This window comes from Silurus aristotelis (assembly GCF_946808225.1).
Source record: "Silurus aristotelis genome assembly, chromosome: 8".
Taxonomy (NCBI): domain Eukaryota; kingdom Metazoa; phylum Chordata; class Actinopteri; order Siluriformes; family Siluridae; genus Silurus; species Silurus aristotelis.
The window spans coordinates 11,491,715-11,508,172 of NC_139581.1; the positions used below are offsets into that span (position 1 = coordinate 11,491,715).

The 16,458-nt window shown below is 38.3% G+C and overlaps 1 protein-coding gene across 3 annotated transcripts; it reads left to right on the forward strand.

Moving 5' to 3' along the window:
• Window positions 1-301: 301 nt before the first annotated feature.
• Window positions 302-14,928, forward strand: slc7a1b (solute carrier family 7 member 1b). 3 transcript variants are annotated; one of them, XM_083548394.1, is made up of 12 exons: window positions 302-602; window positions 5,541-5,965; window positions 7,445-7,603; window positions 8,185-8,350; window positions 8,481-8,614; window positions 8,840-9,062; window positions 9,568-9,707; window positions 10,963-11,065; window positions 11,220-11,422; window positions 12,028-12,179; window positions 13,084-13,192; window positions 13,477-14,928. In XM_083548394.1, exons 2-12 carry the CDS (start codon window positions 5,596-5,598, stop codon window positions 13,662-13,664), a joined length of 1,947 nt encoding a protein of 648 aa, XP_083404520.1. In that variant the 5' UTR covers window positions 302-602; window positions 5,541-5,595; the 3' UTR covers window positions 13,665-14,928. The 3 variants fall into 3 exon arrangements, with proteins under 3 accessions (XP_083404520.1, XP_083404522.1, XP_083404521.1); XM_083548396.1 differs by lacking the exon at window positions 9,568-9,707 and adding an exon at window positions 9,856-9,992 and having other exon boundaries at window positions 352-602; XM_083548395.1 differs by lacking the exon at window positions 302-602 and adding an exon at window positions 4,658-4,842.
• Window positions 14,929-16,458: the final 1,530 nt, after the last annotated feature.

Sequence of the window (16,458 nt, forward strand, 5' to 3'; positions counted from 1 at the left end):
CAGAAACAGATACAAGAAAAAGCTACTTAAATTCAGTAACGATTTGCATTTACTTTGTTACTGTCCACCACTTTAAACCACGCCCTTTATTTGTCTGAAACAAGACATTTATCATAACAAAAGATATTAGCGGAGAATTCAAGGTCAACTGAACTGACATGGGAATGAGTGGGGTAGCAAATAGTACTGTAGAGTAACCACTAGGGGCATCAGACACATTTTGTCTTGACTTTGGAAACAGACGACGCCCAAGCACACACTATACAGTGCACTACACTACACTCAATGACCCACGTGTTTCCACTTCTACTACTGCGATGGTCGGTCAAATGGAGCACGAGCCTGCAAAGCCACGCCCCGGCATGAACGCATTTTGGTAGCGTATACTAGGAGTGCATTAGGACCTCCCGTTTGTCTTCCTTCGGCCGTAAGGAGGTGCGGTCTAGGGCGGTTGTACAGTTTGGGTAGCGTGGGTTCCTATTTTACACTTAGAGGTCCACGTCCTGACCTCCCGCCGGGCTGCACGAGCCTTTTAAAAAAAAATTTTTTTATCTTCATTGTCAGAGTTAACATTTTCCACAATATATACAATCTTTACCAAGGTAAAAAATAAATATTTTATTATTATTATAATTATTGTTATCGTTATGTTCCCGACGAGCAGTTCCCGTCGTTGTACTATTTGTGTGAGTGTGTGTGTTTTATCTAGTTTTGATCGAAAGTCGCGCGATGCTTTTGCTCGTCGTGTTCTCACAGCTCGCGCGCATGGTGGTGACCATTTTAGGAGCTGATGCAACACGCGCTCACCGCCTATCGCTGCATTTTACACGCCCAGAGAGCAGGGGCTTCCTTCAGACTGGGATTTCACAATGACCCAAACGTAATCGAATGTACTTTTCATCTAGACATGACCTCTTTGTGTTCTTGGCGTTCTTTGTTTACTGTAGATCATGTACATTAATTGTAGACGCATGTGCAGTCGAGATAAAGGCACATTGGAGCCTAAATACATCAAGCCATCCGTGAAAAAAAAAAAAAAAAAACCCAGCAAAAAACTATGAACGTTTAGGATATACGAAGCTAATTACATTTTCCTTGGCGCGCGTGTGTGTGTGTGTGTGTGTGTGTTTGAGGCGCTCAAGGAGAATCAGACTTGCAGTGTGTTGAAATGGCGCGCGCTAAGCAACATCCAACTGTTAAAATGTCACAGTGTGTGTGTATAAAGGGAGAGAGTGATAGAAAAAAAAGAGTGGAAAATGTCTCACTTGATGTGATTTTGTAGTACTTTCATTAGTGTTTTAAACACCAATATAAATGTATATCCAGATGTAAAAATATACATCAAAATAGTGTAGCTGAGGTTCTGGATTAAAATGTAGATATGGTTTTAATGACTCGTCCTGTACTCGACTTGTGATTGTCCAATGAAATCTTACTTAGAATGGACATGTCCCACCATATGTCTTTTCTTTAAAGTAGCAACTTTTTCGAAGCGAATATAATTCAGGGATGTTTTTTTTTGTGTGCATCTTCTCACCCACAATTCCTCTAACCATCTATTTTAATTGAGGAAAACATTGTTGTAGTTGTAGTAATTCAGTCAAGCTTCAAAGTGCCTGTTTCAAAAAGGAAAGCATTCACACATGAGACATTTTTTGCTTCTGTTGGGACACCAGTTGCAATTTTCTGTCAGTATGTGAAGTTTAACACAATCCATTCCCAGATTCTTTAGAGCATAAGAGTGCACATGAAATCGTTCTTTTCTCTTTTATTTCACCCTAGTTTGTCATGTTCCCTTTCTCCCATTTTAGACCGTTAACAAGAGTGTCTTTGCTTCCAAGACTTTTCAGATTGTTGCTTTTGGAAGTGCATGAGTAGCATTCTGTGAGGTTATGTATATACAAGGGAAGTTTATGGGAACCGCCCTCTTTCATATACATGGTCTCACGGACATTTGTGATTGGTTAGTATAAGCAAAGAAGAAAGCTTTCAGATTCGTTCCGGCCTCAGAGGGCAGATTCATGCTTTAGTTAACATTTTACTGTCCAATGTCACAATGGAAGACCTCCAGTCATGTTTTGTTTTGATTGCAGTGTGTTTTTTTATTTTTTATAAACGGTTTAGCTTTGTGTATATTGAACACAAACCTGCTGTTAATAGTCAAGAACACTATAACAGATGTTTGTGTTTTAATCAGCGAGGAATTTTGTAGTAGTATTTCAGAGAGACTTTAGTGTGTATAGGGGCTTTGGAAATTTGGAAATCGTTTGTATAGTGTTTCCTTGTCTTTATTCAAGGGTTGTGTAATGTTTAATGTATTTTTAAAATCCAGCAAACTTTAATTATTGTCTGTAATGCACACCTGACTATATTACTCTTCGGGACTCCCATTGAAAATTTGTGATCTTTTTTTTTTTTTTTTTTTTTTTTTTTTACTTTTTCTTTTTCTTTTCATCATATGGATACCAGATTTGCAGGAGCAGTGAACCGTAGGTATGCCTGCCTACAGTATTAAGTCTTTTGAATATTTTAACATATTTAAGCATGCAGGTTCACTGAATCAGTATCTGAATATAACTTTCAGTTAATTAATGCAATCTTTATCACAACATAAAATATTAAAACGCACCGAATGAACCCTATTGAAAGCGTTAATCCGATCTGAGTAATTTTACACACACGGTGCTTGTTTCTCTATTGTGATTTTGTGTCAGTGTCTGGATTGACGTGTGCATGCGTTTGCATGGCATACTTGGTGTTCCTTTAGCTAGTTTTTGTTAGTGGAACAAACAATTGTGATCATGAAGCAATAGACAAGACACTGAGCCTAGTTATTGTTGTTTAAAAAAAAATGTAGACACTGCTGTTCTTTCTCTAAGAGAACATTGTTGAGCCTGTCATATCCGCTGTACTCTACACACTGTTGTTTATTTTAGGTACGGCGAGGGTGTCATGACATTCATCAATTAGGTCAATGAATTTGAGTGTGTGTACTTGGTTGCATTGCAACTGTGTAATGGAGAGGCAGTTTGTTGACCTGTCATGTGCCCTTCAATATTGTCATCATGATACGACGACTGTTTATCAGGATAGTTCTTAATCCCACCAGGTGGGTAATTTTAGCTTACTGTAATAAAGCATGACAAGAAATGTCATTTCTGCCATCTGGCGTTGAGTAAACTAAACATATACTTTGGTTTTTAGATTTCGTACGGTAACTATTTAATCTGAGGAAATAATCAGGGTGTGGCCATTACCTCCAAACGGGTTCAGTTTTGCACAATACTGTGAAAATGCTCTTGACGAGTCAGACAAATGTTTAAGGTTTATTTCTTCTCAGAAAACATTTCTCAATCCCGTTAATCAGATAAGAGATTCATGGAAGTTGTGACTAGCGGTTCGTCAGCACGTGTTTAGGGTTATATAAATATCAAACTGACATCCTCGCCACGTCTCCTGACTTACTTGTCTGACATTCCCAACTTGTTCCTGTCGAGCCTCTGCCTTGTGATTGGTGGGTAGCAGGGCTGTGTCCCAACCCTGCCCACATTTTGTACATTTCTCTGCTTCTTAAAGAGGCACTCGATATTGTTATACATAACAATGATTAATGGAAGGTCAGAATATCTGGCTATTCTTGTCAGGCTTAAAACATAAAAGACAATAACAGATTTTCCATTGTGTCGTGTGCAACTGCCAGCTTCACACCAACAGCTGGTTTTTCATAGTGATTTCCATTGACGTCTGAATAGACACCTGATGGCGGTTAGAGAGGCCTTGCACATGATTACCTCACTTGTCCTTCCTGAATGTTTCATTCTGCCTGAATAAGGAGTCTGTATGCAGTGAGTTTTTAATTATGTGGTTGGAAATACACTAGAACTATTATTGGCCTGAGATCATGTTACTGTAAAAGGTGGGACAAGTTAATGTTGAGTACTTATGGAAAGAAATTCCAGGACTGAACAAATTCCATTCTATTTACTAATCTCACTCTTCAGCCAGAAACGGTGTTGCCCTTACTTTTTTTATTCTCCTTATTCCATTAGTTACTTACAATGTAGGGATCATTGCAGCTAATGTGCTTATGTTTTGTGTCGCTTTTTGTAAACAGAAAAAGAATATTGTCCGTTTGCTGTTAAACCAGGTGACGTAAATCAACAGCCAAACAACTGGAAACAAGCTGTGCATATTTCTATCGGTCACTCAAAATGTATTTATGTAAATAAAATCTGGTCGGCACTTAATGTAGTGTCTTATTTATACTAGAGGTTCTCGCGTTTCAAGATCCAGAAATGTGCGCTCGCATAGAGATTGATTAACTCTTCTTAGGTAACAGTGTAGTAAGGCTTAATTGTTCACTATTCCTGTTCTCATCACAAAACGTTCTTATTCCCACAGTTGAGCACAAGATTCAGCTATAAACCTTACACCTTATTGTTTTGCAGAACATCAGGTCTTTGTAGCATTTGATGCAATTTATTAATCTTGTAAATTACTTGTTTATTTATTTATTTTTGTGGAGGTCATTTCTGAGAGTGTATATTTTATATATAAAAAAACCACTGACACTTTGGCATGATCAGCTGCTGGAGTCACCTGACCACGTGACCCCACTTTGTTCTATTTCTAGACCTGATTGGGTTTGTGTTCACAAAGGCATCTGACATGAGCTCGGTCCACTGAGCAGCGCAGAGTACTCCCCTTTTAACAAGCTGTATACATTTCTTAGCTTTGTGATCTCTCATTTGTGATTGTTGCTGTTTCTTTGGGAAACTGTTGTGGTTGAGATACAAGGATTTCTTTAATGTACTCTGGGTTGCTCTGAAGGTTTTAGTGTTGGTAAGTCTTTTTAAGCATTTAAAGTTTTTTTTTGGTGAGGGGGATTATCATTTAATTTGGCATTTGTTTATGTATACTTGTCAAGAAATAAGTATTATGTTTGCATTTCTATATTATCATTTATGTTAAAAATATAGTAATCTTTTAAGCACATTAGATTAGGAGATTAGATTTAACATCCAGCAGGTAAATTTAAAATCTGATGTTTGAAAAAGTTTTAAATCAACTTTACTTGATAAAGGTTTTTTTGATAACCTGGGTTTTAAGAGTCATGGTTATTTGGGATCAGAATGTATGTGCTATTAAATACAGTCTATCTACTAGTTAACTCTAAGTTAAGTCTTTAGACACTTTTTAGTTTTATTTTGTGTATCAATTGTTGTTGTTGTTGTTGTTTTTGTTATTGTTATTATTATTATTATTATTAATCAACCATGCTCTCAACTGAATACAATTTCTGAATTTGTAATGTGATGATGCTACAGAACATCAGATCCACAGACTGAGAATGGTCTGGAATGTCCACATGCAAAGTGTTTATTTTATTTTATTTTATTATTTTTATTTAATAAACTGAAGATTCACTAAATGGTGTTGCAAATGTCAGACTTAAGAATTTCTAAATTCCTAATAGTGTGGCAATTCTCAAGTGCAAGGGTGAGTAAATAAAACCTCTGTTTGTTTGTTTTTTCCCCCAGGTCATAGACCCTGCATTGGAGAGCTCCTCTGTGTGTGTGTGTGTAAAGGTTTATCATGGTTCTCTCTGTGCTGCAAGGCTTCGGGAAAAAGCTTCTCCGTGTGAAAGTGGTGGATTGCAACACTGAGGATTCTCGCCTGTCACGATGTCTCAACACTTTTGACTTGGTGGCGCTGGGGGTAGGCAGCACACTCGGCGCTGGCGTATATGTGCTGGCAGGCGCCGTGGCACGGGAAAATGCCGGTCCTGCCATTGTGCTCTCATTTCTTATTGCCGCTCTGGCCTCGGTCATGGCGGGTCTGTGTTATGCCGAGTTTGGAGCACGGGTGCCCAGGACAGGCTCAGCGTACCTGTACAGCTATGTCACAGTGGGAGAGTTGTGGGCCTTCATTACCGGCTGGAACCTGATCCTGTCATACATCATAGGTGAGCTAACATTGCTCGCTCAAGGCTGTGCATGATGCTAGATCTTGGATCCTGTAAAATGAATGAAAGCCTGTTTATTAGAGCCTATTTGTAAAACATGGGTGAAGACAATGTTCTTAAAACAAAACAAAAAACAAGGTTAATATGGACAAAGTTGTTTCTCAGATACACAGACAAAAAAACACTGAAATAAAATTAAACATAATTGGAAGTTTTCAACACAAACAAAATAGTGCAAAAGAGGTAAGACTGAGAATCAGTAGTGAAACTGTGTAAAAATGTGCAAAAAATGTGTGTAATCTTGGGTAATGTATGTAGGGTTGAAACCATTCCTCAAGTAACTCGAGTAATTTGAATCCAAAAAAGCATTGAGGCAAATTATTAGCAACATTATTACTGACTCGCCCTGGACGGGTAACACAGAAGACGCTGCAGAATAAAAAAATGTAGGCGAGGAGAATATTCAGACCAAAGAAAATGACAAAGGTTCCAAAGTTTGGTTTCATTTAATAAAAAAATGTAAAGAGAACACTGTACAATGTTTATTTTGTTTGTTTGTTTGTTTTTTTGAAAGATTTTTGTTTTTAAATTTGTATATTTATATTTGCATTTTGGTGTAATATGCCAATTAAATGCACTAAATGATTTTTAGTTTTCACAGATATTCTTGTATGCAATTTCAGCAATAAGTACATTTTTTTTCTAAATAGAAAACAAAATACTTGTTCATTTTAAAAGACCTTTTTTTTAATTTTACCTTGTATATTTAATATTGCACTTTAATAAACAAAACTTCTTATCCAATTACTCGATTAATTGATGGAGTAATCAGTAGAATACTCGATTACTCAAATAATCAATAGCTGCAGCCCTAAATATGTGTGTTATTTCCTTGGACAGCTGTTTCACTGGAATATTAGCCAAAATACAATGCAATCTAATATTAGAAAAAGTGTATGTGTAATGTTTGTTGTTGTGGGGTTTTCAGTGTTCATTAACAACAAAAAAACTAACAAAACTTTCTTGTTTAGTTCTTTTTAAAAGACCTTTTGACAGTTTTACTGAGTGCCTACATTAAAATCTGGATATTGATTTAAATCCTTAAAGTCTGAGCCATAGGAGGAAAAACTTAATGAGCTAACAAGGAAGAAACCTTGCTTGGAATGGCAGTTAAAAAGGAGCCTATCCTCTTCTGGGTAACACCAGAGAGTGGGAATATAAACATTAGAATAGACCAGACACAAGTTATTCCTGAAATGTCCCGACTCACAGGCTTCTCGAGTATGCATTTTGTTTCCTGAGCAGATTACTTTATCATTCTGCCAGCAAATAAGTAGCATTCTGCGATTGCTTGGATAGTTCTGCAGAATTATCTACTTCATCTCCTTCTAGACAGTGATGCTTGCAATCTGCCGTTTTTTGCGTCTGTGACTTCCTGGAAATCAACACGACTGTTTTCTGCTTAAAACATTCTCCTAGGGACATCCAGTGTAGCTCGAGCCTGGAGTGCCACATTTGATGAGCTCATAGGGAAACAAATCGAGATGTTCTGCAGGAGCCACATGAGTATAAACGCACCTGGGATTTTAGCCGAGTATCCAGACGCCTTCGCTGTGCTCATCATCCTCATTCTAACCTGTAAGTTGATTCTGCAGATTAGCTAGATTGCTTCAAAGCAAATTTTACAGACATAAAAAATGTTTCAAATAAATAAAACATTCTCTTTAGCTAGACAGATGTTATTTACACCAGCCATGACTCAGGAGGTCACATGATAGGCATGTGTGTAAAAAATAGAAGCATTTGACTGAACTGAACATGCTTGCATTTTACACAGATGTACACATTTTACTGAATAAATATGAACTCTTTGAGTTATGTGTAAAATACTCATACATGCCACTTAATTTATATTGAATATTACATGGGGAATTATTTGACTTTTATTTTGAGTGTATTAAGAGTGCAATTTAATTATATTTCTATCTGTTTTGCTCTAAAACAAATGTCACTTTTGGATGAAAAACAGGCATTTCATCCATGTCCCACTTACATACTATATCACGAAGTGTAAATATGATCTTGTGCTTAATGTAAACAAGGCAATCTTGCTATTAATACAGTACAAATAGTATTTTATCTCTTCCCTGGGTGCAAATAGATCCTGCCCCTTTTTTTATTCTTTTGCGGTCTTCGATTAAGTGTTGAATTTTTTTCAGGTCTGCTGGCGTTTGGTGTGAAGGAGTCTGCTATGGTGAATAAACTGTTCACGTGTGTCAATGTCCTGGTGTTGCTGTTTGTCGTGATCTCCGGTCTGATCAAAGGGTCCCTCAAAAACTGGAACCTGGATCCAGAAGAGATCTTTAACAGAAGCCTTAGTGAAAAGTGTGTAGAGGATCTTGATTTTTTAAACTCTATTATTCAGTCTGATCGTGTATAATAATGTTTGTTTTAAACTGTTGTTAATTTTGGGTTATTATAATGCACACCTTTTTATTTTTTTTGGTCTTTTTAGTGATACAGGGCCATTTCCTTCACGTGATCGCCTGGGAATGGGAGGGTTTATGCCGTTTGGAATCGGTGGAGTTCTTTCAGGCGCTGCTACTTGCTTTTATGCCTTTGTTGGGTTTGACTGCATCGCTACCACAGGTGAGAAGTGTTTTTTTTTTGTTTTTAGCTTTAATTTCTTCAGGTTTTGCTTGTAACATGCAACGGAAATAACAAGAGCTGGAGTTTACATTAATTATCTGTTTGTTGTAGAAGGTGTCTGCTGAATTAAAATCTAGATGTGCTTAATCATGCCAAGCGCTTGAGTACATTTCTGAAGCAGGTTTGCTGAGTGTCTTAATGGCGCCTGCTGCTCTCTTTCTGCAGGAGAGGAGGTGAAGAACCCACAGAGGGCCATCCCGATTGGCATTGTGTCCTCGCTGCTCATCTGCTTCGTGGCCTATTTCAGCGTGTCTGCAGCTCTTACTGTGATGATGCCCTATTATCTGTTAGATAAAAACAGCCCGCTACCAGTGGCGTTTAAATATGTGGGCTGGGACGGCGCTACGTACGCTGTGGCAGTCGGATCACTGTGTGCCCTCTCCACCAGGTAAACCGCTCTCGTGTAGGGGATAGGATTGTACATAATGTGGTTGTTTTAGCAAGAAGCTTTTTAGTTTTTTTTGAGTCAGTATTGAGAAAATATATCCTTCCAGTAGTTTTTTCATTATTATTTGTTTATATTCAATGCTAAAGAGATTAGTCATTTCAACCGCTGTGATTTTCGAGCACAGTAAATCATTTGGTGAGGATGAAGAGATAAATAAGAACGCTTCACCCCTTTGCCACTCAAGTAACATGCTTTGTCAGATCCGTATGCACCACATGCTAAGGTTTTCCGCGTCTGATTAACAGAAAACCTCATACAACCCTGCTAATAAGATTAACAATGAATTGTAAGTAGTAACTAGAGCGCATGTTCTAATTTCCATTTTGCCAATATGTTCCTTGTGCATTCTTTGACCGTTTTCAGTGTGAATATGTCATGAATAAAATGATTGTTTGCTATTACTTACATGCATGGCTCTTTCTCTCTCCTTCTTTTCCTCCACTAGTCTACTAGGCTCCATGTTTCCAATGCCCAGAATTATATGGGCCATGGCTGAGGATGGGCTGCTTTTTAAGTTCTTGGCAAAGATCAGCGACAAATCCAAAACCCCCTTAATAGCCACCATAACTTCAGGCATTGTGGCAGGTGAGAAGACTAAATTAAAACTACTAATACCCCTATTTCCTTCACAGATCTTTCTGGAATTGTCTCCTAGCTTCAGCTCTTCAGCTGAATATCAAACCCCCATTCTTGATCGCTCTCCTTCACTCGTTCTATCCGTTCTGTGCCTCAGTTTGCTGGGCTCCATGTTTCCTCTGCCCCGCATTATCTTTTCCATGGCGTGTGATGGCCTGCTCTTCTCCTTCCTGTCTCGCCTCAGTGAGAGGAAGACGCCCATTGTCTCCACCATGGTGGCAGGGCTTTTGTCCAGTAAGCGCGGAAGGAGAAGCGTGCAAACAGTAATGTTAGACGTATGAAGGGTTTACCTTGATTAAGCTTTACTAATCCACCATTATAAAGAAGCAGTGTCTAGTTGGAAGTGAGGAGTGCACAGTGACCAGTGGATAAAATTAAGGTTTCGGGGATCTTATTATGGTATGGATGACAAACATCCAAACATATTAAAACTATCCCTAACATCACAGTACCTGTCTGAAAACGTTTGTTTAAACAGGTAGTGCTGAATATTGTGACCTGCCAAGCTGAACACTGCACTGTTACCAGGATCTCATCTGACCTTTGGCAATCACAATTAGCATTGCTTTTTAGCTTAACTGTGCTTAACATTATTGGCTACCTTTTGGGCTCCAAGACGAAAACTATCGTTATCCTAACCTTCTTGACATGTCTCAATCGTGGCATATTTTGAATTTAAAAATGCCTGTAATGTGATTTGACTCTATTTTTTTTCCTTATGAGAGTTTTAAACGTGTATATAAAAATGCCGCATTAAGATGGTTCACAATATTAAAAAGAAAAACGTGGTTGTTACACAGTTGTAAATTCAGCCTGGCATTACCTTCCATCATTTAACTGTTTTCATGCTTATTATAAACCATTTTTTAAAAAGCCCTTGTGTATTTTGCAGGGACTACAATGCCATCTTCAGAATATTCCAGGATGTTAAATCAGGGACAAATATTACTGTTTTAAATGCTCTTTATAAGTGAAGCCAAACCATGCAGCACATTGCTACAGCATAACAATACTGACGTGTCTTTGAGCTTTGCTGGTTCCTAATTGATATTGTGAATATTGTTGGTGGACTTTTAAAAATCAGTGTATTGTTGCTGTTGCAAGCAATAAATGTGATTGTGGTCATGTGACTGTCTCTGAGATTTTAATAAAAAACGGTCAAATATTTATATTTATTCTTTTCTTCTTTTTTTTTTTCTTTCAGCTGTGATGGCTTTCTTGTTTGACCTAAAGGATTTGGTAGATCTCATGTCCATTGGGACACTGCTGGCATATACGCTAGTGGCTGCCTGTGTCCTTGTTTTGAGGTATTTTTATTGGTCCTTTCATTTTCTAGCCTTTAGATTTGTGTAATTTAAATATGTAAATTAGGCTTTAATGTATTTAATTAACTAATATTTTCTAGTCAGAAGAATGCAACAACCGTTCCTTTTCCCTCACTCCAAATCTTCTTATGTTCAGGTACCAGCCGGAACAGCCCAGTGTGCCGTATCAGATGGCCAGGTCTCAGGACGATGGCGAGCTTGATTCCATCAGCGAAGGAAGTTCAAATTACCTGACTAAAGCCCAGGACAAGCTCAAGCTTAGTGACGTGCTTTTCCCTAAAAACACAGACCCTTCGGGCCAGTCTGGCTCCATCGTCAACATCTGCACTAGTGTGATAGGTGAGACAAAACACTAACACGATGTACAGTGTGTTGAAAAGCAAACATTTGTCTAATTTGTAAATTTATGGCTGCATGAATAAAGTTTGATGTATAATCTAGGATGCTCATTAGTCATTAGCAAAAGCACATGCAGCCTCATATTAGTAAGTAAGAAACTTATTTTTTTAACTGAAAACTGTGGCCATATTTTAGCCATGGTTGTGAGCTAAAAATGCAGGCATGATTCAGTCTAAATGATAGTGTTATGATGTATACAGTATCTTGAACCACAGCGTTGTTAAACTCAAATCAAATCAGGTTTACATTCATTCATTATGTATTTTATAATGAAATTCATTCATATGTCATAGTGAACTGATAACTTGAAATATGTTGAATTACAGACATTCCACATTGAGATGTTCTGTACAGTAAGAAAAGGTGACATGTGACCGCCATTGCTGTAGTAAAAAGAGGAACATAGCACTTCTGGATATGGTTTTGGAAAAGACCCATTAGAAAATCACATGTTTGGAATAACTGCAGGCATGCATGTTTAGAGCACCCCATCAGTATATTGACAAGCATTTATGTTTTCTTGTCTCTGTCCCTTGTCTCTGCAGGTGTGCTGGTGTGCGTTTTCTGTATTGTAGCAGTGCAGGGTGAGTTTCAGGTCTGGTCTGTGATCACGATGACAGTCCTAGCTGTAATATGCGTCCTCTTCAGCCTGGTAATCTGGCGGCAACCTGAGAGCAAAACCAAGCTATCTTTTAAGGTAGGATATGTGATGAATATGAGCAAGACATCAAAATGATAGAAATAAATGAACCGTATTTTTCGGACTATAAGCCGCTACTTTTTTCCCACATTTTGGCTTAAACAACGAAGCGGCTTATTTATAAATTTTTCCTGGGTTTTTCCCGGTTTCACAAACTTCAAGCCAAAAAACTGAGCCCCATAACATTAGACCAATGAAATTACCGAATGGAAATAAAAAAAAAAAAGGCACCTCACCTGTGTTCTGAGCTGCACGGCATCGGGAGAAAAAAAACTTATTTTTTTTTTAAACGCACGACGATGGCAAAAGATAAACTCCAGAGAAAAATAGTTGTGAAAGGAAGGAGGAAGACCGTGAACAATGACTTTCTTGGTCGGCTACTGTTTAGATACAAGCCGTTGTAATGCGTTGAGTCTGGGTGAAGGGAGAGCTCACTAACTCCAGTTGCAACAGAAATCATATGAGCACAGACAGGTTTCCAAAACTCGTGCTTTTTTCTTGGCAACACACGTGCAGTAATACCGGAAGAATGCAGTGACGTGCTGTTCCCAAAATGCTGCTCTGCTCTTAAAGGAGCCACAACATATTTCACCCGTTACACCGTGTAACAGATACTCTTTCGGTAAAGCCTGTGTAAAGTTCATTAGTTTCAGTGTAGACTTATAGACTTATAGACCGGTGCGGCTTATTTATGTTTAAAATAAAAATCTTTGTTAAATTCATTGGGTGCAGCTTATATATGGGTGCGTTTAATAGTCCGGAAATGACGGTACATTTTTGAGTGGTGAACTGAGCAGCGGGATTATGCAAGATAATCATCAAAACTGTTTAAGACGCAACCAGCTGATGAATGCAGTACGTATAATTAATGCCCGACGTTACGTTGCATTTCTTCTTTCAGGTTCCTTTGCTTCCTTTCCTGCCTGTGTTGAGTATGTTTATTAATGTCTACCTGATGATGCAGCTGGACAGAGGCACCTGGATGCGTTTTGCTATCTGGATGGTAATCGGTGAGTTTCATAGTTACTGTGGTGTAATGTACAGCAAGCACTATCATGATTTTGGTCCACCTGCAGAGTTCAATTTTATGCCACACACAGATTACAGATGGAATTAAAGATTGCAGACACACTGAGAACCAGAGTCATGAACAAATTAATATGAAACATTGGTTATAGCACTGTGCCTACAGGAAATTTAAGTCTTTTTATTTGGCATTGTCTGTTACAAATTATAATTAAAGTTACATGTGAGCTCTCAAAATGAAGATTTGTCTCTTCTGATTTCAACCCAGGCCTTTTTATCTACTTTGGCTACGGGATCCGAAACAGCACAGAGGCCACGTCGGCAAGTAATGCCACAGAAAACGACAACTCGGGCAAACACATAGGTAAAATAAACGAACCTCCCATTCCTGAGAAAGAGGCCTTTCTTGCCCATGTTAATGACGGCGAGGAGGAGGAAGAGGACAATGATTCCTAAGGATGATCATGTTGCATTAAAAAAAAAGGAAAAGGAAATGTTGTAGCCAATACAGACTTGTCATATTGTGATGCCGGATATTGAGTATTTGAGAAATCGACGTCCTACTGGTTACGTTCATGAGTTTTGCCGTTATCAGCACTGCTGACATGTCTAGCATTGTGTCCTTCAGGCTTTCAGTACTCGTGAAAAGTTTTAGGTGCTATTTACTGCCAAAGAACTCGGTTTTAAATTATGTTGCCAAATTGTTCGCCTTGGGAAAGTGAACCTTGTATGTTACTGAATGAGTTGTTTATAAGCAGAGACTGTATATTGTATGCATTGCTCTGCCCTGGCTGTATAAATGGACCAGAAAAGCTACTTTGGTTATTACACCTCTATCAGCTTTAAATATGTTTTTTACAAATCTTTATATGTGGAAGTCTCTTCACTACACATCCTGCAGGTTTGCTATGGATTTAAAATTATTTTCATGTCGGGCTGCTTTTCCTGAGCATTGAGATGATTTTGTTCCTTTTTCATTTTGTTCCTTTCTCTGAAAATCTAGGTCCGATTATAAATAAATAACTAGCATTACAAGAAAGAGACTGAAACAAAATAGAATGTAAGTATGTATGCATTATTTGAGCAGTTTGGTAAAGTGTAGAGTTGGAATTGTTCTGTAACATATGAGGTCAATGATTGGCAAGAAGTGCAGTGCCTTGCTACAGGTTTTTTTATTTTTATTTTTTTTGTAATATACGTGTGCATTATTTGTTAGTTTTTTTGCATTGTGACATGAACTTTGGTTTGGGGATTTTATTTATGCTGCATCCTACATGTGCTTTATTAGAGTCACCTTCTGTTTGTTCTGACCATCTTTTAAGGGAAATGTTCACATTAAGCTCACCTTTTAAATGTCTCAATTTTAAATAAAACTTTGTATGTGTTTGTCATCTTTGGTTAGGCAGAATTATCTTTACCCCAAAGACTACTCTTTTCAGGACAAAATGTTTAATCTGATCACCTGAAAAGTGTTCAGCTTTGTCCCTTAACATTTTTGTGTAGAACACCGTCAACCTGTTTCTATTTCATCATGTTCTGTGGATCTCTTTATGACATTGAGGACCTTTTGAATGTAGGCAAAACAAAGTTTCTGATAATTCGATTGTATTTCCTAATGTATATATTTGCCGTTTGATAAAAATAAAATAATAAAGCGAGCTGTGTATATAATGTATATATTGTATTCTTTTTCTAATAAATTATTTACTTCTTTGTAAAAGTATGTTGTGAATATTTTTATTTTATTTTTTTACTAAATATTTAACATTCCTCTGAAATGTTTTTATTGTATCCATTTTTATTTAACCACTTATTTAACATTAAGCTATTTTCTGTGGATATATATATAATATAATTTTGTATAGGTTTTGAGTAGGTTATAGTAATGTGTGCTGCAGCATGTAACCAATAGAGGTCACTAAACTTTTAAAAGATAAAATAAAGCATCAATTTATATTTGAGGCCTCTTAAATGTTTCTGTGACTATCCTAGCAGAAAATGCAACTGTAACACTTTAACTGTATTGGTAGCCACTGCCATTGTCAAAATAGCTGGAAACAAAAGTGAGTACACCCTAAGTGATAACAGCTGTACATCGTTTAACCATGCAAAGCCACACGTCCTATTATTCATGTTTAGGTTTGCTTGACAAGATCATACACATTTGTGTATCTTTTATTAAAGCGGTTAAAATGTGGTGCTTTAAATGCAATTCTCTCATACTGACCACTGGATGTTCAACATTTCACCTCATGGCAAAGAACCCTCTGAGGATTTGAGAATTAGAATTGATAAAAAGAAAATGAAAGCTAACCTTGTTTGGTTTAGATGGTGTCCAGCATGTGTGATGATACCCTGGTGAGAAGTACCAAGAAAATGTATGTCTTGCCTACAGTCAAGCAGGGTGGTGGTAACGTCATGGTCTGGGGCTGCATGAGTGCTGCTGGTACTGGGGAGCTGTGGTTAATTGAAGAAAACATGGATTCCAACATTCATTCATTTTCTCCCGCTTATCCGTAATTCGGGTCGTGGGGGCAGCAGTCTAAGCAGGCCCCCGCCTTCGACTGCTGCCCAATCCTCACAGCACCGTCCCTTACGGTCCCTCCTGCAGGTGGTGAGCCCACGGGAAGGCGGCCCCACGTCACTCCGACGTCACGGACCTTGATATTTCCCTCGTAAGAGACCCCCGGAGCATAGAGGGTTAAGGGCCTTGCTCAAGGGCCCAAGAGTGGCAGCTTGGCGATACCGGGGCTTGAACCCCAGACCTTCTGATCGGCAACCCAGCGCCTTAACCGCTGGAGCCACCACTCCCCCCAACATCTACTGTGATATTCTGAATCAGTACATGATGCCCTTCCTTCAGAAATTGGGACAAATGGCAGTTTTCCAACATAATAATGAGCCCAACCACACAGCCAAGATGACACCTGCCTTGCTGAGGAAGCTAAAAGTGATTGAGTGGCTAAGAATGTCTCCAGACCTGAACCCTATTGAGCACCTGTGGGGCATTCTCAAGCAGAAGGTGAAAAAGTGTCATGTGTCTGACATCCAGCAGCTTTGTGATGTCATTACAGAGAAGTGGAAGAGGATCCCAGCAACAGCCTGTGCAGCTCTGGGGAATTCCATGCCCAGGAGGATTAAGTGTAAGATAACAGTGGTGCTCACATAAAATATTGACACTTTGCTACACAGTTGTGACATGTTTACTTAGGGTGTACCAATGTATCATTATCTGTTTTTATCTTCTCAT